This window comes from Homalodisca vitripennis, chromosome 2, assembly GCF_021130785.1.
Source record: "Homalodisca vitripennis isolate AUS2020 chromosome 2, UT_GWSS_2.1, whole genome shotgun sequence".
Taxonomy (NCBI): domain Eukaryota; kingdom Metazoa; phylum Arthropoda; class Insecta; order Hemiptera; family Cicadellidae; genus Homalodisca; species Homalodisca vitripennis.
The window spans coordinates 110,844,243-110,868,397 of NC_060208.1; the positions used below are offsets into that span (position 1 = coordinate 110,844,243).

At 34.7% G+C, this 24,155-nt stretch overlaps 1 protein-coding gene across 1 annotated transcript in view; it reads left to right on the top strand.

The window, feature by feature from the left end:
• The window catches only part of LOC124354598 (synaptic vesicle membrane protein VAT-1 homolog-like), a 65,192-nt gene that overhangs the window by 20,486 nt on the left and 20,551 nt on the right, over nucleotides 1–24,155 (top strand). Inside the window, exons 2-3 of the mRNA XM_046805177.1 lie at nucleotides 16,215–16,344; nucleotides 20,701–20,916. Of these exons, the coding sequence (XP_046661133.1) occupies nucleotides 16,215–16,344; nucleotides 20,701–20,916 (346 nt within the window). The remainder of the gene's footprint in view (nucleotides 1–16,214; nucleotides 16,345–20,700; nucleotides 20,917–24,155) is intronic.

The following is a 24,155-nucleotide window of genomic DNA, read 5'->3' on the forward strand; positions in this document are numbered from 1 at the left end:
TGCCAATTTTGTTCTTTTATACATCCTAACAATTAACATTGAAATAATATGCACTTGAACAAGTCCACTTTCGATTTAAAATAATTATGTGACTCCATGATAGTACATCACAAGTGCTGTCGCTAATATTACTACGTACTTTATATTTTTCCACCATGGTCGAAAATAGTTAAAATGTTACTGAAATTGTTGGAGTTATTAATTCAAATGTTGTAGATTGCTGTAGAGAATTTGTGTATTTCATTGGTACTCATAAAAACCGTTTTACTCTCTGGCTCCAGGACCCTCCAGAACTCTTTGAACTCAAAGTACAATCATTCTGAAATGTATCGGGAGGTTGGAATATCTTCCATTGTTTTATTTTCAGGAGTATTTATTATGACATTTATAAAGGACATGCCTAGAACGTGCATGTTATTAAATATGAAATCATGTGCAAAGCCGCGGATAACTGCTAGTTATGAATATAATAAAATAAAACTTAGTATACCCAAAATCTCCTAGCTAATAAATAAATAACAAAAGAAAGGGTATATCCTGCTGGGTTTTACTTCCTACAAAATTAATGTATCTCCAAATTTTGTTTACAATACAAATTATTTAGTTTTTAATGTAGATTGAACCTATAAACATTTTTTCATAAGTACCGAATACTTATTTGAGTCATAATTGAACATTGATATATATTTTGTATCACAAAGCTTTTTGGAATTAAGTTTTAAATATTCGGAAGTTCCATTAAGATTATAACGTAGGCTACGGAATTGCAAAATATATAGGTATAAGCGGTTCTTTTACACTAAACTCTTTGATGGAAAAGAACAATATTTTAGTAGTGTATTATAAACCGTAATGTAGTAGACATATATCGTGTTATTGCTCTCGCTCTCTTGATAGGAAAACAATCTCGGTTGTAGCGTTATCTCGTATGATAAAAACATGAAACAATAAAATGCAGCATCTTCTACCAAGTTGGTGCTTCTTTCTATAACATCTATAATATTATGTAAAACAATACTTTTAAAATAATGCTGAAGTTAGAACCATTCTTATTGTTAATATACCTGTACAGTAAATTTTGTTTGAGATGGATAATAGACCAAAAGTTCATGGTGTGGGGAGACAGAGAATAAATTACGCTTCATTTGAATATAAAATTCATTTATTAAAAGTCGCCTAAATAACAAAAATGCGAGATGGCTATATTAAATTTGCAGTGATCGCAAGTGAAAACTGTTCATAACACAAAACTGTTATAATATTAGTTATATTACTATTATAACATTTATCATAATGTTGTATGTTTGTGAAGAAAATCATGTTCTAGATTATTTTGGAGATCTGCTGAATATACATATAACAATAAATGATTATCTTATAGTATAAAAATACCAAACAACCATAGACATATATCCTATTTTGGTCACTCGAAAGATATCAATCAATGATATACAATGGACGTAATGGCCAATGATATGTAGGCCCTATGTCGGCAAGGAATGTCCAACGAGATGTTACAGTCAATAATATACCGTCAACGTAAGGGTCAATATGATCTAACGTCAAATGGTATGTCTTTCATGTCATGACGAACGTGATATAAAGACCAATAATATAACATCGACCTAATGGTCAAAATGATTTATCGGCAAATGGTATGCCTTTCACGTAATGGCGAGCGTTATGTATAAAGACGTTATGTTCTGTTTAAAGACTAGGATTATATTCTATATAAAACAAAATTATGTACACTACGGGACCTACCACTTTAGTAATGGCGTAATGGCGAGAGTTATGTATAAAGACGTTATGTTCTGTTTAAAGACTAGGATTATATTCTATATAAAACAAAATTATGTACACTTAAGTAATGGCGTAATGGCGAGAGTTATGTATAAAGACTAAAGACTAGGATTATATTCTATATAAAACAAAATTATGTACACTACGGGACCTACCACTTTAGTAATGGCGTAATGGCGAGCGTTATGTATAAAGACGTTATGTTCTGTTTAAAGACTAGGATTATATTTTATATAAAACAAAATTATGTACACTAAGAGACCTACCACTTTAGTTTTAAAATGACCTTAAACTATTCCCGAATTTTAATATTTTAGACCTGACGCATCCATTGGAAGTAGGCTACAGTACAGAAAGGTGGAGGTAGGGCCCATGCTACTTCAGACTGACACATAACACGCTAAATGAAATACCCGCGTTCCAGTATCAGGATCGTGATCGTTCTCAAGATTATGTAACAGGTGTACGTAAGATTCACGGATGAGTGGGGGAGGTGGAGGGATCCAGATCAACGGCCCACTTGATCGTTCGACTACCAGCGCAGCTTCCGGCCGCCGAGAGCAGCGAGGGAGGGGAACTGCGTTCCGTTCCATCGTTCCCCGACCATTATGTCCGCTCATCGTCGCGTCTACTCTATCAACGGCGATAATTAATGAACGGCTAGACAGGGAACTAGGGAAGCTTTAACGGACCCCAGTCCTCCCCCTCCACACATCACCGGTACAGATTCTTGTTTGCTTCTCGAGTGTCGCCTCCCATAGCTTGCCCTCACAAACTAACCAGACATAACAACCACTTCCGGTCTGCGATGAGTGACAGCTCAATGTGTTATTTTTTAACTGCCTCAGCTCCAGCTTTTTATGATCCCTCTTAATTCTTGTAGACCGGTTCACTGATTCTCTGCCTGATTGATGCTAGAGTTTGACTTCCTTTTCAGCTATTTCAATTGCAGCCACCGAAACAATTAATTTTGCTTAAACTATTATAAAGGCTCTCAAGAAGCAAAAAGGTTTTTTTGGATAAATCTTTTGACTCTAGGTACCAGAACGTAGCCAGGAAACAAATTAGGGGGGGAGGGGTCAAGTCGACTGATATTTTCCCGTAGTAAGGCAAGTTGCAGTCAACCGCCCAATCCCCATTTTGTTCCTTACAATGTTTTTGACCCGTTTCATTGTTGAGAATGATCTTTCAGCAGTACATGTCATAAATATTGAATTATATAAATAATAAATAATCGATTGCTAAAAAAGTCATTGAAGAAAATTGAAAATTGGGGGAGGATCCGGACCCCTTCGACTCCCTCACTGGCTACGTCCTTGTCCTGAGAGAAGGTTAATGTCGGTTTGTTGAGTTGCCTGAACCAGACTCTAAATCCGTGCATAATTGCAAGGTTTGGACATAATTCGCTAATCTTAGAAATCTTAAATTATTTTTAGTTTGTTGCACATCCTCCAGAAGATTTCATCACGCGATAGATAAATAAGGAGTATCAAGTCTAATTTACACTCTTAATATAAACACACAAACACACACACAACCACACACACACACACACACACTCACACCACAACAACACACACACACACACACACACACCAACACACACAAACACACAACACACCACACACACAAACACACACACACACACACACACTCAAACAACACACACACACACACACACACACACACTCACACACACACACACACACACACCACACACAACACAACAACATACACACACAACACACACACACCACACATATACGCTATATTCATAATTTAATTTGTTCTAGAATTAGTCATACAAGTAATAACTTATGTTCAGGTTATTTGATTTAGGTGAAACAATTATGTTGTTAAATCTTAAAAGATGTATGTTTGGTTTGAAATTTTCACGGTGGCTGCTTGATTCAAAATTGGTTTCAGTATTTAATAAGCTCCTACCGTTGCGTGAACACGATGGTGTTATAAGAATTCAACACAAAGATATTTAATGATAGTGTTTGTCATAAAATTATACTATGGAAACCCTACGACGAAATGACTCTTTGGAAGAACCCACAAGTAACTGGGAAGCGTACATAAATCTGGGCTGGGGCGTGCGACACCTAGAAGGGCAGGGCCGGTACATGGAAGAGCCATTACTGTGGGGGAGGCGAGGAAGAAAGGGTTTATATCGGATGGGATGAGTCACTCACTAGACTTTCCTTCTGAGCAACAATGGGATGATTCAACAGTGATCAGTGCATTGTCATCATATTGTCATAGTCAGCGTCATAGATGAGATAAGCTCCATCCTATCGCTCGTCGGTATTGCTTGTTCCTTAATTACGAGTAATGTCTCGTTCTTACTGTCATTGTCTTGTTTGTCTACAAGAGGTTTCAGTTTCAGTGATGGTCGTTTTTATTTACCAATAGCGATAACGATAAGCTTAACTGTCCATCAAACTAAAATGTTTCTGATCGTTTATGTATTCATCGAGGAACAGAACATACGTTTTGACGAAGTCTAGTAAAACAATTAGAATCCACATTCATGATAATAATAAATGTGTGTAATGGAAAAAATAATAAATAAAACAGTTACTTGCACTCGAAACATTATAATTTATGAACTCAAAAATGATCCCTACAATGTTAGAACGAATATCGTGAATGTACGAATGTAGCGATATGTATGTGCCCGTATGAACGCCAGACACAATTTTTGGTTACTCCACGTAGATATCGAGCTCTGGAGTATTCTCTGTGATGTCAGGTGACGTATCGCCGCCATCAGACAGCACAGTTTAGTAGACTGTCGGTGACCTGATAAGCAGGTGAGTGGCGCGGCGGTCGATACGTTCTGACACGCCACAACATGCTGCAGACATGCCGGCACCGCTCGGACCCCGGCCCCGGCGCCCTGGCGCTCGTAAAGTCCGCGGCCGTGAGCCCTCGCCCTCGCCAAATTGGCGGGGTGTCCTGCATTCGTGACGCGAGGCATTAACTTGTTACTGGCATTGGAGGGGGTTTAGAGTGGGATTGCAGGAGCATGGCCGCAAGTCTCGGACTTAGTACTGATTATTTTTCTGTACTGAACTCCTCCCATCTAGAATTCTATTTTTACAGCGAAATATGGAATCTGAACCATACATGTATAATGTTATTGAAGATAACATAGCGCTTACCTCCCGCCTTGTTAAAAAGGGTATGACAACCACAAGGCTCAATCTTGAATGTGTTATCCTTACGGCGCTTCCTTTATACTCAGTTTAAAATTTTAACGTTCAAACACACATTTTATCGCACAATAATTATACTATTTATATGTACACCTGTGAAGCCAAAATTAACAAAATAACCTACAAGATAACGTTACTAAAAGCATATACTACAAGATACATTGGATGGAGGCTTTCCTGATAAGCCCTACCCCAAATACTGTATACAAACAGCAAACATGAATAAATTTCGAAAACCTCAAGAATCCTACCTAATTTTGGTAATTTGTGGTTTAACAGCTTATTGTTGCCTCGCTTGATTAACCCAGAATGGCTGTAAGTAGTCCGGATGGATATAATTCTCACACCATGAAAATGTTGATATTGGCTTGGGATAGCTATTTACATATTTTAAAGCGAATAAATATTAGGTAATGTCGTTTAAAAGTCAAATCCTGTTTGAATTTGCCTTATCTAAATATTTGGTATAGTAAGTTTGGTATAACAAAGTCAAAATCCGTGGACAATATCCTTATGTTTGAATTTTGTCTCATAAGAACAAAGTTACCTGTTAAACGTTTTCTTCTACACCCACAATTAATTATATACTGTTTATATATATTTACATTGTAAAAAAAGTTTCTACTTAGTCGACTTGAGAATGTACTGGTGGCCATCTTCATTTTAAGAAAAATATGGAGTTGTTTGTATAAAAGGTTTTAGTTGTAGAATAATTAATTATGGGAGGTCATCTTTTAAGAGACGTCCAATCGCATATAGATTGTTCCGTAATTTTTATATAGGTTATTATATTAGTAAAGCCAACCTACCTTAAATATGAAGAATTTTACTTTTTTACAGTTATAACTATATTAAATAATTTTAATTTATAAAACAACAAATACCGCCAATAAGGTTAATTTTTTTAGTAGGACTCTTTGATGTCATGTTATTGTCCTGCAAAATAAAACTAATTCCTGAAGAATAATATGTGCCCCTATTTCTGAACCGCACCCTAAAAGCAGAATCCCATTATTGACATTGCAATTTTAATAATTAGTTATAGTTTAAAAGTAAATACATTTAGTGAAAGCAATTTTATGATGGATAGTCAGAACTGTTTGAAAAACGAAATAATTGTTAGAATCACGCAATGTACGTCTATCACCATGGCCACTCAGAGGCGAGCGTGTTTAGTGAATATTCACGCGGGTGGTTTCATATTAAAGTAGCGTCGTCTACGCGTACGTCGCGGCGCGGTGGCGGCGATGGTGGTGGCTGTGGCTGTGGCGTCGTCATGTCATGTGACAGCGCAGCAGACGCCAGACCGTCTGGTTGTACAGACAAACACTGCCTGATAGATCGATATGTGAGTGGTAGCGGTAGTCACAACTCGCACCTCTCCATAGAGAAATTATTGGGCAGGCACTGCAATTGCTTTCTAACAATCTTTTCGATAACGTTAAAAGGAGCTGTTATTGTTTGAGTAATACGAACTGAATAAATTATGTAGATTTCTGTTTGCTAAGAGATTAACGAACCCTTCATTTGGAGTCTTAAAGCCAGTTAAATAAAGGGAATTAATATTCTACACTTTGAGTATATTGATATTACATTATTGATATTACACCGATGAAAAATTGTTACGAATTTGTGTCTATCCTTATTACGATAATACATTAGTATTTTTTTTATAAATCTGTGTCAATATTACAGCAGTGTTATGATATCTGTTATAAATCTTTATCAGAGTTACAACAGTGCAATAGAGTATGCTCTGTTAAGGAGTATTCGATTATTACAATATATACTTTTCTGTAGTAACCTAACCTTCAGGGCAACGTAATATAAGATCAGGTTTTTTAATAATAATTGAAGTATTGTATGTCATTGCCAAATCCTGTCTGGAAAAGTGTCCAAGGACTCAACAAATAATCTGCAAGTAAAAATGTTAAAATAATGCATCATGCTAAGAAACTGGTAGCTCTTAGATCAAAAAATCTTTAAAACGTACACAAAAATAAAACTTTTATGTTACGCTTATTTTTACAAGTTATATTGCCTCAATTCTCACATCGCCTGAACATGATTGTGGGCCCTGAATGGAAAAACCCCTGGTTACGCCCCTGTTATACTAACTGTAGGTAGTAAATGAGGCGGTTTATACCAGTTAACTAGTGGGAGGGTTGCCTGATATAAATATAAAATTGTTTCTCAAATTTACCAGCATTTGACATCGAATAACATCGAGTAAAAGATGAATCAGGCCAGTCTTCTCGTGTCACGCGGCATTCTTGGCCCCAATCGTGCTTTGTGGTCGTTGGATTGGGACTGTTATCTTTACCTTTTTTTAGAGATCGATACGACGCCTATTTTTTGACCTCAACACGTAAAATGTATGACATTGTCTGGTTCAAGTATCAGAACATGAACGAGTTGTACACTTAGAACTTTACATGAATCTTTAGGCTACTTACACGGGCAAGATCGTCTTCGACGATGGCGCATGTTCCTCTATAAGGTGTCCCACATTGGCATGGGCGCTGCCAAGAACAAGTCAATAACTTACAAAATACGGAGTTCCCAAAATATGATTACAGTAAAACTGATGATACATTTTGGCGGAAGTTAGGTCAAATCAATTACCAGGTTTTGAATATTTACCAGGTTTTCAAACAAGGGGTGAATCATTCATCACCTGGGTGCCGCCACTTAAACTACGGAATACGGAGAATGCCTATTACATTATTCTGAAGCCATAGCTTCTGATATAATAATGGTATTTCTCTGTGGTTGAAGCCGACATACTAGTATCTATTTTCATGTATTTGAGGAGAAAGCCAATTTACACTGTATAAGCACACAGCATATAAATATTTGTTCATGAAATCGATTGGACCAAATTCCTGAAAGAGTGGAAAAATCCAGCCAGCTAGTGCTGGATATATATATATAATATATATATATATATATATATATATATATATATATATATATCGTCGTCAGTCAAACAGATACAGAGATTTAATATTGCCATTTTAAGGGCTTTTTGAGTTTAATCTGTATGTAAGATCTTTCTCGGTGGCTGACGCTGATTTAATATTGAATTTATGTAAGTTTCAGGCGTGGTTTGAAGTTTTTAAACTCAATATATAAAACTGTAAATAATATAAAGTTTGATTTTTTACCATAAATTTATACCATACTAAATAAAAAATGGTGTTGCCTACTGTTGATTTCTTTCCCAGGAGAATTTTTCTGTGGATTTCACGAAAATCTAAGTTGTATGCCTAACAATACAAATTGATTCTGGTTTTATACACCTCTCATGGATAAATTAAATTAACCTGGTGTAAGATTATAACTTCTTAAAACTCTCATATATTATGTGAACTACAAACTATTTGATGAGTGCTTTTTAATGCACAGAACTTCAATTCAATGATTTTAATTTCCTATTTAAGTGTTTATAATATTAATATTGTGTAGAATTTGTTATATGAAGAAGAAACATAGGTTATTTTATCCTTCAGTGAAAACTGAAATGTGTGTAGATATTTGTAGTCGAAGCACTTTAATAATAATCATAATTATAACATTTATCTGTTATCAGTTGATAGCCGTAATCGGTGGCCATGGACAAGTTGAGAAAGGAACGGGAACGGATATCTAGATTTATGTGCCATCCCGCTTATTGGATCTAATCTCTGACCTCGATAATATCTGACCTTCCAGCTTCCAGCTCATCAATGACGTCACCAACCCTTGCCGGCTCACTGGTCTGTGTCTCTCGCATCACTTCTTTGAAGCGAAGAAGATGAAATTAGTTTGTATTTCGTAACACGAGTAAAAGAATGATAACCCAATTCACAATATTCAGAATGTGGTTTGTTTCATTTTAAAAAGCAGTAATACATCAAGTCGAGGCATAACGTACAGATAAGATAAGATCTCCCCGATAATAGGTGAACAAGAGTAAACCGGTTAAGAACGAACATGTTGAAGTAGAACTTGTTATGGCATGTAAAGACTGTTTTAACCACAAGCAAATGAACTTAAAAACTTCAATCATTCCATCCGAAGACATTTTTATGTCTTGCATGGGAACGTACAACAAAACAACAAAATAGCATGGGATAGATAAAGCAACAAATTAAATTGGTGGTAAAACTTTTGCAATGTTATCCTTCTTAAATTAGTTTTTATTTCTTTCTATGACCTGGGCAGTTCTCCTATCAGTGGAAAATAAAAGCTTAAAAAATACAACAGTAGGCTATGTAGTAGTAATGCAGAATTTTTATGCGTGTAGAACTAAGTATGATGAATATGAATATTATTAACCCAAAAAAGCATACTTTATCTAATTCCACTTGTTACTATTCAGGCACACCATAACCTACGATCAGCTGATTATTATTAATACGACTGGCTATGGCCGGAGCAAGCGCTCATTTCATGTGGAGGTTATACAGTATTATAACCTGGCACATGGCGGTTAACTTGATAATACAAATCCATTTAGTCAACGAGCTATCAATTTATAGTTGTTATGTTGACTCGTATCCGTTTTCGTTCGTAAATATATCAATGACCAGCACTCACGCTAAAAATAATACCTCGTTAACTTAATCTCAGTTACAGTTCACTGTAATACCTCTGTTTCAAACTTTCCTTATTGTGCCTTACAGAGGCCACTGAACAACTAGTTACGTAAATCCGTAAGGAACAAGACCCGAAATGAACATTATCGTTGTCATCAATTAGATATTCGAACCACATAATATATAAACAAAAAGCAGTTTTTATATCGATAATTCCACCATGTTGATTCAATTCAGACTACCTATGGCGCCAAATATAAAGAGCTTCTGTGTTTAGGTGAATAACCACTTCACGAAATTTCCCAACCTCGTTAGCCATTTAATATCGCAAGTTTTTATTAATTAAAAAGGACGTATTCAGAAACTTGATGAAACAATGTAATACAAGAGAAGTCAGTTGTTACGAGTATATTGGCATAAAACAGAAGACTCGTTATTCTAGTTTAGTGTCCTTCCCCCTGAGAACGTCCACCCCATTGTGTTACATACAGGAATGTGTTTGTCTCATGATGATTGCTAGCTGCCTTCACAACTTAATATATATTTATTACGTAATACAAGAGATGTCAGCTGTTATAATGACATGACACAGACGACTCGTTATTCTAGTTTAGTGTCCTTTCCCCTGAGAACGTCCACCCCATTGTGTTACATACAGGAATGTGTTTGTCTCATGATGATTGCTAGCTGCCTTCACAACTTAATATATATTTATTACGTAATACAAGAGATGTCAGCTGTTATATTGACATGACACAGACGACTCGTTATTCTAGTTTAGTGTCCTTCCCCCTGAGAACGTCCACCCCATTGTGTTACATACAGGAATGTGTTTGTCTCATGATGATTGCTAGCTGCCTTCACAACTTAATATATATTTATTACGTAATACAAGAGATGTCAGCTGTTATATTGGCATGACACAGACGACTCGTTATTCTAGTTTAGTGTCCTTCCCCCTGAGAACGTCCACCCCATTGTGTTACATACAGGAATGTGTTTGTCTCATGATGATTGCTAGCTGCCTTCACAACTTAATATATATATTTATTACGTAATACAAGAGATGTCAGCTGTTATATTGGCATGACACAGACGACTCGTTATTCTAGTTTAGTGTCCTTCCCCCTGAGAACGTCCACCCCATTGTGTTACAAGAGATTTCAGTTGTTCTATTAGCATGACAGAGACGACTCGTATAAAACTTTGATGGTATAATACTAAAGTAATTCTTCCTTACAGTCTTAGGCTATAAATATTGAAAACGTTTAATATGCGTTGCAGATTAGTTTTGTATTAATCCTCGAAGAGATGTAACAACAAAAGCAGGATATTATTATTTTTTGTTTCGATTAGCGGCGATGTCTTTTTGTTACTACTCCACTTTAGGGTAGAATTTTGAGGGTAGTTTTAAAATAGGATCTGTTGGAATCTGGTTACCAGGTTTATTTATCTGCAATAACTCAATCGACGGCAATGGATAGATGCCCAGGCCAATGAAGGGGAAAGTTGGGTTTGAGGAGCACACACCATAGCACAATAGCAAGAACGTCGTGACTGCCATTCACGTGTTCCGTTGAAACTGCGTCGAAACATGTTAGGCAGTATGTAATAAATAAGCTATTGATCGTTCTTACGCCATATTGACCGTATTCGTCAAGCTTCCATCGACGATAGTTAGACCCCGTTCAACACAGCCGTATAAGCGGATGTGTTTACTAGCAGTTTTGACGCACCATCTGTTGACTGAAGATGGTTTCCTCAGCGAGGCAGATTTATCTCTTGAAATTAAATGTAAAATCAAGATATTAATCTATATTTTATTGTGTTAGACGCAATGTAATAGAGATACTAGACTAATAAATTCATGACACCGCCCGCGTAAGTTTAAGAATAACAAACCTCGTGGTCCAAGTACTGAGCTGATAACAACGGTATTCCTCATTCATCCACTACACCGATCCTCGATTCATAATCGCCTTGCAGTACAATTCCAGGACACGTTGTTTCTCAGGACTGATAATTGTTACTTAATATTTTAATCCGAGAAGATTGTGGCGGCACTTGTCGAGAAGATATTATTGGAAGTAAATGGTAATTGAATAACAAGCAACAGACCGGCTGAGACGAGGGTTGGGGCTATTGTCCTCTATATAATTGTGCTATTCACTCCATGCCACTTCCTGCTCAGTCGGGATTGATTCAGGCTCTACTTATAGCCCTACATAACCTCTAGAGCTCGCCCATAATGGTCCACAGTCCTGTGTAGATGTTGTAGAACGATATTCTCTCAGATCCTAGGGTGGGTGTAGATATACTTAGCAGTTCTTCGTTTTAATCAAGATATCGCGGTTATTATAATCTTTGCCTTGTGCGTTACATCAAAGAGTTGACTGTTTTCTCTTCGGTGTTGATATTTTAGTTGAGGTCATTATGAATTAAATCTTTCTTCAGACTGCAGTAAAGAATTATTTCGAGTATGAACTTTAATTGGCTGGGTATTGTGAAATGTCCCCTACACAAGCTTTTCATAACACCTTTCAGTGACGAAAGTGTCAAAGTTAGACGTGTGCTAATGAAACAATATAATTTGCTTGCATTTCTTAGTCTATGCGTAATGTTGTTAGAAAGTAAACCAATACTCATACATTTTAAGATAAACAACTGTATTCTTCTAAAAAATCACAATGTATTCTCACAAATGGCTACGTTAACATTATAGTTGTTATATCATTATTAATACACATTATAATAAGATGTTCACTGCAAGTGGGGTTCTAATACAGTGTAAACTTTCAGCACCTTTCAATTTATTTATTGTTCTTGATGGAATAAAGATTATTACTATTATTAGCAAAAGCTTTCATTTCATTGATTGTTTACTCGTATGTACGCTATTATATGGATGTCATAGAAATCTGCCAATTTCAATAGCCATAGGAAATACGTATGTTATAGAAAAGAGTGTACTTCCCTTCCCCATATACTCGTGTTATTCATTCCTAGAAATTTTCCAATTCCTCTTAAGGTATAAAGGTAACAGCCGCGTTGTTCAACGTTGCTAAATTGATTAGTTATGTCTAAATTAATAAGCGTCGAAGACAAAAACTAAAAACATGTTTGTGAATTACTCAGAATTGTCATGTACAAAAATTGTTTTTTACGCTTCTAATTTTGGCCAATTTTTTCAATATTTGTTCGTTCACAAACTAAACAAACACAAGGTAACAAACAGCCCAATAAACTATCATCACAATAATTTTCTGATCACAGAAAACCTAGCAGGAATGTGTCCATGAACATGTTTGTAAGCCATATCCTTAGAGTTGAAAGCTTAGTTATGGTGGCCTTTTATATTTTTACATATTCTCGGTTATTTCACAATAGACAGTTCAATTGAATGTTATAAATAAAAGAGGTACATTGCAACCATATAAGGTTTTTAATTAGGTTAAGACCCTACAAGATAAAAATAAACCTTTTAAAAACTCTCATTTCAGAAATATGTACTCATATATATTTGTACATTTTGTGTGGTTTCAAGGTAGTGTAGCATCCACATAATTCATAGGTATCTGTACCAGTTGTTCTTTTTGGGAGGGAATATACACTTGCAAACATATACTTTTCTGCACTCTCAACAATTTACAATAAATAATCAAATTTAAATAAGTTAAGTTTTTAATAATTATGAGTTAAATCTTTCTTAAACCTTCGATTCTGTGTTGTCGGCAACCAAGAAAACATATCCGGTCCCGCGTATTACTCCCAAATATTCCTGTGCTAAATAAGGTGTAAATAATTCTCATTCTTATTGTCTTGTATTTATATTATTTTATTGTAATACAATAGAACTTTGTTACATTCATTAAATTTAATAAAATTTACTTTTTAGAGTTTGTGTGGCATGTCTGAATGTAATATTAATGTAATTTTCCTCACATGATTTTAGTGTGTCACTATTTTCCTTTTTTTACTGACTACATTTTTCCTAATGTCACGTTTGTTAGAGTTAATGTGGTCTGCACCTTGAGATGTGCGAATGGTTGTATACGAGTATTTATACCTACGAACACGTTAGTGTTATAAATTACAGTTCACAAAAGTTGGGACACAAACCTGGTATTAAAGTCGTACTACAAAAGTTTATTGCCCTTACAAGATTTGTGTTGGTGGCTTTATGACTCAGACACATTGTCTGCGAGTTATGAACGTCTAGTTAAATTCAAGGTTAATTGGCTAGCCTTTAACAGTATTCGTTAAATGTGAAGGTCTCGACAATTACAGTACGCTAATGATAACAAGTTCATGCACCTTTCCATATGAGTCATTGAATAGAAATAAATATTGTGTTTTAGGAAGAGGGCCCGGAACGCCGATATCCCCCAAACTGTTAGAAAAAACAAAGTTTTCTTTTAGGAAAATATTCCACTAATAACTTTATATCCATTAAGCTTCATGCATTCTTCTGTCTGCAATCAGAACCACATACATTTTCAAATCTCAAGAAACAAAACAGAATAAAACAAACACAAGCTGACTTAATAATAATATATTTTCAAAACTTAGTTCTTTTCAACCCTGAGATTGCTAATAACTAATGTAATATAGTTCCGACCAGTTACGCGATCCAACCCTGAGACTGCTAAGAACTAGTGTGCTGTAGTTCGGACCAGTTTAGCGATCCAACTCTGAGACTACTAAGAACTAGTGTGCTATAGTTCGGACCAGTTTAGCGATCCGACCCTGAGACTACTAAGAACTAGTGTGCTATAGTTCGGACCAGTTTAGCGATGCAACCCTGAGACTACTAAGAACTAGTGTGATATATTTCGGACCAGTTTAGCGATCCAACCCTGAGACCACTAAGAACTATTGTGATATATTTCGGACCAGTTTAGCGATCCAACCCTGAGACCACTAAGAACTATTGTGATATATTTCGGACCAGTTTAGCGATCGTCCTGAGACTCCTAAGAACTAGTGTGATATATTTCGGACCAGTTTAGCGATCGTCCTGAGACTCCTAAGAACTAGTGTGATATATTTCGGACCAGTTTAGCGATCGTCCTGAGACTCCTAAGAACTAGTGTGATATATTTCGGACCAGTTTAGCGATCGTCCTGAGACCACTAAGAACTAGTGTGATATATGTCGGACCAGTTTAGCGATCCAACCCCGAGACTACTAAGAACTAGTGTGATATAGTGCTAACCGACCGGTTTAGTGGAGAGTGAACCCGTCTGCTAGAGAATTCATAATTTTGTTTTATACATTTAATTGCTCCGGAGAGTTCTAGGAAGGGTGAGTTGAGGTAGTATGTTTGTGTGTAGACTGTTAGAACGAAATATTTCGCCCATGAAGGGAATATCTTACCAACACTCGTACAAGTTTGTATAACAGCAAGGAAAGTAGAGGTGTTTAAATATAATCTCTGTTAGAATTTTTATCGTATATTTTTTAAGAACATAGCCCTAAAAAATTCTGCACTTTAATTTCACTTCATAAGTTACTTACTGTTACTTTTGGTACAACTATCTATATTAGAGACGTCTAAATTTATCTCGGCAGATTGCATTTCTCGACAACACAATTTGCCTTTTACCCCTTAAAATTATAGATTGCTCGTTGCATGATCAAAATTGTTCTGTAATCCTCCTGTTATTGCGGTCACCCTTTGCCAGTCTGACCGTCTGCTTTCGCTTCTTGACCACTGCCATATAAGAATATCCTTCGGTAATAGAATATTTTTATCATTTTACTAATAATTCATTAAAATGACCATTGAATTTCAAATATTTTTGGCATATGGAACAAGATACTTTAATACATGATTAGGGTATTTTTTCCGTTGATACAACAGTATGTTAACATATAATGGTTGAGCAAGTACAGCAAGAATATATTACGACTTGGAAAATTACTTAATAGCGACAGTCATAGCCTGTGCCAATTCATAACCGGTCTTGAGTTGAGACTTGATCTAGTGGCGAGTAGTTTTTATGTTTATTGTAATATTTATCTTCCACTTTCTGTATCTTGGTCTCTAATATTTACCATATTATTACCACTAAACTAAAACATTCCAGCATTGGGCTGTGGTTAATTACGAGTTAATTTCAGATCTAAATTTATTGAAATCGTGTATCCTATTCCCACGGATATCTATGCACTGTCTCGCCGTGGGGTGTTGTGGAGATGCTGCAAGTGATCGGCGGGACGCACACGCGCATCTCCACAGAGATGAGGAGAGTCGACTGTACAGTTTAAATGTCTCCGTCCCCCTCTCGCGTTTCTACACTTACTCATCCACAGTACTCGGGATGGGGAAAGGGTGAAGTTTATTGCAAACAGTAGGGCGAAACGGGAGTTGAAAACAGTTAATATGACGATGTAGTGAAACTAACTGATTAATAAAGCAACTCTAACACATTTTGGATAATGTTGCACCAGTGTAGAAAAAATATTAGGTGACTAATAAATTGGTAGAAAAAAACCAACATGTACTGTTCCAGTGTTATGGAACTAATAAAAATAATTATCGTTTAATATTATACTCAAGAGAATGTGTGACTTCTTTCAATAAAACCTAATGGTGGTGTTACAGTGGCCTAAACTTTCAAGACCTGATGGTGAGGCAAGGCGTGATCGACTCTCTGCCCAAGACACCTTTCATCCTGGGGTTCGAGTGCGCTGGTGAGGTGGAGCAAGTTGGGGAGGGTGTAGAGAAGTTTAAGGTGACCTTCATACTTTATATGTAGTCTATTCGTAGCTTAGTGCCAATAGTTCTAGTGTGTAATCTCCGTACTATCATTAGATAACGTGTGTGGTTGTCCTTCAGTGGGTGACCGCCAAGCGATATTGTTCTTACAGACCGTTTACCTAATTCATTGGTGGGCTTCAATATTTGTTTATTATTGTGTAACGAAGAACTATTAATTTTGTTTAGTAATTATTATTAACTATGTTTTATTTTTGGAGATTATTTACACGAAATTACACTAGGATGAGCTACTTGTATTTTAAGTTATGAAACATTGTAATGAAGTTTGCAATCTCGAGTTATCGTTTCCTAAAATATGGTTGGTTGGTGGTTAGATTTTATTCGGGTATATTTTATATTTGGAATCTTTATTTGGCACAGTTTATTTTGCTGCAGACAAGGAAATGATTGTGTGCTATACCACAAATTACTGTATTTGAACGAAGTATTTCCTTGCCATTACTTGATATAAACAAATAGTGAGTTCTTGAGTTTCAGGATGCTCACATTTGTTCAGAATATGTATAACAGTCGTGATAGGACACAGGAGTTTCAGTTTTAATAAGTATTTCTTACATCATTAGAATTGCTAATGTCTAAGAACAAATCCAACTTGAAAACTGACACTTGTGGCTTCTGGAGTATTATGGATCTTATACCATTACATATACCCTACACACAGAGTATGGTTGGCCTAACCCGACTCATGGCTGCTCTGAGTCATCAACTACGACCAAAGGGGACAAGATATACTTAATTGCTAATGTCTAATCTCAGAACAAATCCAACTTGAAAACTGACACTTGTGGCTTCTGGAGTATTATGGATCTTATACCATTACATATACCCTACACACAGAGTATGGTTGGCCTAACCCGACTCATGGCTGCTCTGAGTCATCAACTACGACCAAAGGGGACAAGATATACTTAATTCTTTTAGTTTGTTAATATATTTAAATAATTTTATTAAATAAGTCAACCAAAGGAAAATAAAGTTAGAGAGTCGAAACATGAATACATGTTCCTTGATAAACTGTGGAATAATGGTTTTAATGTAGCTCTTCCCACTTAAATGTCAATTTATCTATTTTTTATAAATTGAATACGTCGTATAATTTTCGTTATCTATTATATAAATGAATCGCTAAATGTGTTGTTGAGCGTTAATCTCGGGAACGGCTGGAGCAATCCACCTAATCATTAGAAAAAATATTCTTTGAAGTCCAAGGAAGGTTTTTATGAAGGAACATTTTACTGGAATGTTTTATAATTTAGAAAAATAATGATACTGTTTACAAAACATAATCCAAATTTAACTGACCGAACAGCTGAAGTTCTACTGCGACAAATACATTTGTTTACTCATATTAAATACTAGCATGTGATATGATGGATCATATCCCATCATACTTCACTAAGAAGGCTGCGCCCTTCTATTTTGTAGATTGCGTGCTAAGCTGCGGATACAGCTATTTTTGTAATAAAGATTACCCATGTTATAAAAGAAATGTTTAAAAAAATTATGAACATCTGTGGCCACTGCACATTGGGAACATATACAATGGCGAATGAGCCGCCAAATATAGTATTATTAGTAGTGTTGGTGCGCGCTTGGGCAGATAAGGAGTCATGGCTAGCTGATCAGAGTATAATCTCAGAATAGTTATGACTTTTTTACTTTTAGGGCTTAGATTTTTAGAATTTATTTTCGTTTTTTTCTCGTGGACTAGTTTGTAAGTCGTATTTGATGACGTTACAAATTATTGTGACATTTAAGTAGGAATTATTATTGGTTTTTCGAACACACTTTACAAATAATGAGAGTTAAGTCAGAATTTCATTAAAGGATGAGCTCTTCTTATTGGAAAAAAACTATTTTCTATTATTTTATAAAAGAAAACTCGCAGTTATCCAATAATTTTATTATTTCACACGAGACCTTTTGACATCAAAGATGCTATCGTCAGGTGATAATCAACAATTTGAAATAGTATAAATATTTTACAATTTAAAACCATTTTCAGCTCAATAAAGCTTAATACTTGATTTGTTTAGTTAAAAGTAAAATAAAATAAATATTAATATATGCATAAAAGGATGGTTCAAATAAAATATTGGATAATATTGTGAGTTTTCTTTTATCAAATAATAGAAAATAAAGTCAAAATATTTAAATAAAGTGTAAAATATTATGGTTAATCCGCCTCACTAGTTTGTACATATGTATGCCGTAAAATATTAATTTTAAATTTCTAATACTAGAACATTACCATGATGTAGCCTGTTAAGACCAGTAAGGATGTGGAGTAATTTGTATTCTTGGAAGTGCAGCAGTGCCGAGGATGACATTCCTGTCTAGTGACTCACAGGCAGTCCTTGATAACAGTCAGCTGACTCTGACTAGACTCCCTCATGAACAAGCAGCAACTTATCATTCCAGGAATGTTTCTACTTACTGCGACTCGCCTGCTAGCTATTATTAATGTTCCACTCGTGACGACCATCGATTATTGATTCAGGTCATAATGGAACGGCTGGAGTAATTCCTCAACTCTAATCTACATAAGTTAAATATTTGTAAATATTTGATGTTCCTTGATTGTAAGGTTGGAAAGAAGTAACGTTTTCGTTTCTAGACATAACACAGATTAATATATGCGGGGAATACTGTCGTTATAGTTGATTTTTCTTGTTTATATTCTCTATATAAATTTAGACAAATATTTCAACTAATTCCAGCAATTAACTTTCAAACAGATTTGCAATTTCTCTTAAATTGGTAATTTTATATTATTTCGTTGTATTTTTATATTGTTCCTTTATCGTTGTTTAAAGTCTACATAGTATTACTAGTATTCACTATCCTGCAATGATACATAGGAAATATGTATCTTGTTATCTTTAAAGATAATATGATATAAATCGTATAAGTATTACTCCATCAACTATTAAAACTAAAGCGAAAATAACAAATCGAAAATAATTTTCTTCTACGCCAGAAGCATTTTGATGTGTGAAAAAAATGGTAAAGTGAGAATGAAAGAAGGAAGAGGAGTGATTATTGGTTATTAAATTTCATTCAAAAATACAGTACCATCCTTTAATAATATTATAATTGGTCAAACCTTTTCAATCTACCATTTCAAAGGCACTTGTCATATGCGTCAACTGTGTTTTTCCAAAGTATTACTTTTGGTTACCGAATAAAAAGTAATCTCTCTGAAACACTAAAAAGCAGTGTTTACACACCAAATAAAAACTGCAACATTACTTTAAACACAGAGAATTCAACCAAAATACATAGAAAAATGACAAGTTTCAGTATTTTATTTTTTATGTTTGTTTCCTGTACATAAAAATATTTTAGATATTGTCTTTGATTGTAAATAAAATATATGTTTTATTTGTATTAGTGTTTTGTGAGTTGCAACATAATATATATATATAAAGATATATATATATATATATATAAAGATATATATATATATATATATATATACTTTTTTGGGAGGTAAATGTAAATGTTCTCAACTGTTTTCTCCTACAAAGATTATTTTAGTTGATTTTCTAAAAAATATCAACGTTAGAAACATTTTGTTTCTATGTATTCAAGCAAAATGCTGATATTAAATATATAGAATATTATTTTTATACAAGAATAATAAAGTGATATAATAACGTTTATTCTCACATTAATAATTTAGTTAGCATGGATTTGGTGTACATATAAATTACTTATACTTTTATATAGAATAAATAAGCATAGTTTTTGCACACGCAATGAAATTCATATGATAACACAAGCAGTACTGTATTCAAATGAATGCAAAAAAGGAAAGTAACCTTCAGTGAGGAAGACGAGACAAGATAATGTATGACTTGATTGTGCCTATGTAGGCCACGGGTCCAAGACCGTTCCATATATCGACTGTGTCTGACACTTGATGGCTGGCTATTCCAAGAAAGCTGGATGGCCTGATTACAAGAGATAAGAGGAGCCTCCAAAGAAACTAAATTATGGCTGGAACAGAGGCCACCTTATCATCGGTTCCAGTATGATAAATGGGCATGAATGCCTTGGGGTCAAACAGAATAAACACTTAGTGGATTTGGTTGTTTTAATTTCAGGTTTACTGAGCACTTATGTCAAAAGAGGATTTCTTATGGCAGTATCGTTTTTCAGTCTCATCAACTCAATAAATTGATGTCATCGATTGTGTTGTGCTCTTAGTAACTCAATCTTTTTCTCATGAGTAAGCTGTATTTACTGAGAATCCTTTATTATAGTTGTTGTGGTATTACATGTTATGCAAGTGGTCTGTCTACAGGTGGGAGACAGGGTTGTAGCTCTGCCAGAGTACCGAGCGTGGGCCGAGCTGGTCACGGTTCCGCAGCAGTTTGTGTACCCGCTGCCCGATGACCTCAGCTTCCTTGACGCTGCGGCACTCACCATGAACTACATCGTCGCGTACATCCTGCTCTTCGAGTTGGGAGGCCTGTCTCCTGGCAAGAGTGTTCTCGTGCACTCTGCCGGCGGTGGAGTGGTGAGTTCAGTTCCAGAATGGAGAAGGGAGGTTTCATTCTATATGAATGAATGATTTGTAGGGGATCTTGGTTTATAACAGAGTAGACGTTAATAAGCAAAACCTCACCATGTTACAGGATTTTGTTAAAACCAGTTATGAATGTATGTACACTTTTTCACTTGTATTAGTGTGATGTTATTGTACACTTGTCAAAAATATCTGATTTGTAAGGAAAAAGGTTTCGGTACTGTGGAATACCAGGTGTATAGGTGTATGTAATATTGAAAGATATTTTTACACATTATTATGACCACCATTACTTGACAGTGAACAAAATTATCTTAGCAATCTCAATTTTGATTTATATTTTTAATGAACCCTTTGGGCCCAACATCCAAGTCCAACTGATCAACTGATCGGACTGCTGAGTTTGTGTCAAAACATCCAATCCAGTTGATCAGCCCTATAGGAAAAACATATTTTAAACTTTTCCAAGCTTTTAACTTTGTTTTGATTGATTTGTGTTTTTTGAAGTAAATAAAGACTACCTTTATTAATTTTAAAGCATTTAAAGTAAGTCATTCCAAACTTATGTGATATTGTAAAGTAACACTTGTAAAATAATGTATCTTTGTGTAATGTTAATGCTTATTTATAGAATTTCTTGTCAGTTTATTTTTCAAAAAAGTTCTGTAATTTTGTAAAGAATATAAGATAAAACTTCTTTATCAAGTTAAAATATGTCCTACAGTTATTATTTTATGTAAATTTCTTTTTTTGTAGTAATTACTATGTAATTGCCAAATATGTTATACATAATGCACTTTTAATTTACGCTAAATTATAGCCAATCTAAAAAAGCTACAAAATAAAAAAGAAATAATTCAGTTTACATGAAAACTAAGGGCAGTACAGAGCGAAAGTATTGTAAATGTGTAGAAATAGGCTTTAGCGAGTTTGGATAGTACCGGGCCTATAGGGCACTGGTGGTCATGGTTAATGATTCAGTTGACATTTCATACCCAAACATTATATGGAAACTCTAATATACAAAATCAGATTTTATTTTGGCACCAAGTTGTTAATTCATCAATGATGATCACAAATTTACTGGTTGATTTGATTATTTCCTGTACAGTGTGTTTTCTCATTATTACTTATGTGGTTTATGATATTCACACAGGCCTTATTTCACTATTTCACTGTATGCTGCAACCCATATTTAATCCATTGAGGAAAATTCTCACCTCTTTCTTTTTTAATACAGTTTTCAAACACACACTTTCTTTAGCGTAGTTTCTTTTTGTTACTGCGCAACAATTTTTAAAGCTGATGCAACGTATGTAGTGCGAACACTGACTGTAAGGTTATTATGACTGTGACAGTGGCTGAACTAGTGTGCAGAGAGAAGCAGGATGAGTCAGCAAGCATCTTCCATACAGCTAAGAGTACAGTTCAGTGACACACCAAATTGACCTACAACTTCTACAATTCTAAAAATGATGTTGTATGTTTGACTAGTCCTCCAATCAAAGTTTCCGTACGGTGTATTGGTGGTCTCAAATCCTGCACTGTATATATAGTTTACATCGTAAATGAGAAAAAACTAAACAACGTTTAATACACTGAAATTGTTAAAAGAGTATTGCTTAGTCTTAAATCCAAGATGTTATTGAAGTACCCAGCGCGCTGGGCTTGTCCCAACCCTCTGCGCTCGTGAGTGTGGAGGTGTGTGTGTGTGTGTGTGAGCATGTGATGCGATTACCTGGCTCTCCAGTCGCAGTCCCCATCTGCTAATACTATAATTGTCCTGAGCGGAAAACCAGTGAGTTACTGTTTTAAAAATATTTAAAAACCATTTAATTTTACTGTAATCAACAAATAATTTAAGTAATATGGAACAACTTGTAGGAATGTTTGATATTAATTATATATGTTATTTAGTAATGAAATAACTTGCATAAACATTTTAAGAATTCTTTTAACATTTTCAGGTTTTTTGCTCACATGAGTAATGCAAATTTATTTAGTTCTTCACGTGTTATTGAGATAAACGTATTTAAAGAATGTTTCATTTGTAAGATTTATCGACAAAAAAGATCAATTTACATGTTGTTACTATCCTACATTGTTTGTAATAATAGGGTCTCACATTTCTTTATGTAACATTCTTTTTTAAATTAGTTACAGTCAAACTAATTATTTCATACACAAGTTTTAACACACCAAATTATCTTTACTTAAGAATGTCTCAAACCAATTTCATATTTCAATGTAAGTTATCTGCAAAATTGAGGTAAATTGTGATGAAAGCAGCTCAATTGTGATCCAATTCGTCTCTTCTTGTAACGGAGAAAGCAAAGCCAATGAATTTCACGCTGCTACTGTTATGTCAGACCCTGAAATCGACTTCCTACTAGATCTCTTTTCTCTGTTTTAATGATCTACGTTTATCTAGTAAATGTGACAATTTTGTTAGTGTGAATAAAATTGATTTATTTATTGAGTTTCATATTTCTAATAGTGCCATTATCTGAAAAACACAATACCTCAACATTTATTATTTGATTTCCATTCATACATTGCTGAAGACTTGCGAATATTAATTAATGACAGAAAATATATGTCACAAGCAATGTATATCTACAAACTTGACTTTATTGTAAAACCTAGCTATATAACAACTAAAAAAATAAACACATTTAGGTTTTGATTTTTAAAAAGTAATATTTTTTCGAAATTATATGTGGAATAACAAATTAAATAAGCCAAAATTATTTTACAAGTCTGAAGACGTCTTATAAAATAAGCCTGATTTATTGAAAGTTATTTTTCCTTAAAATAATCCCTCCTGTGACATATACTGTGATGTTATCAATAAAGAAAAAAAGAGTGTCTGTGAAATTGTGTCATCTTCAAGTCTTCATAGAAAATTGGCACCTGTTTCTGTTTGTTTAGTAAATTACATAATATAATTTATACACGCCAATCTTCACTGTATAAGCACACAACCTGGTTTTCTAAAAGTCTATACCGGTACATGATTTTCCTCTAAGAAAGAGATTATTTTTCGCCAGATGTGCTAGTTTTGTTAGTGGTAAAAATGGGAAGGTATTAAAAATATGAAATTATATTTTTCTCAGATAATTTTTTCTTACCTTGACACCCTTAAAAACCATCACTCTAAAGAGAAGTAAATAAGTATCAGCTAACCATAAACAGACTGACTATCTGGCGAAAAATGGTAAGAAGCCTAT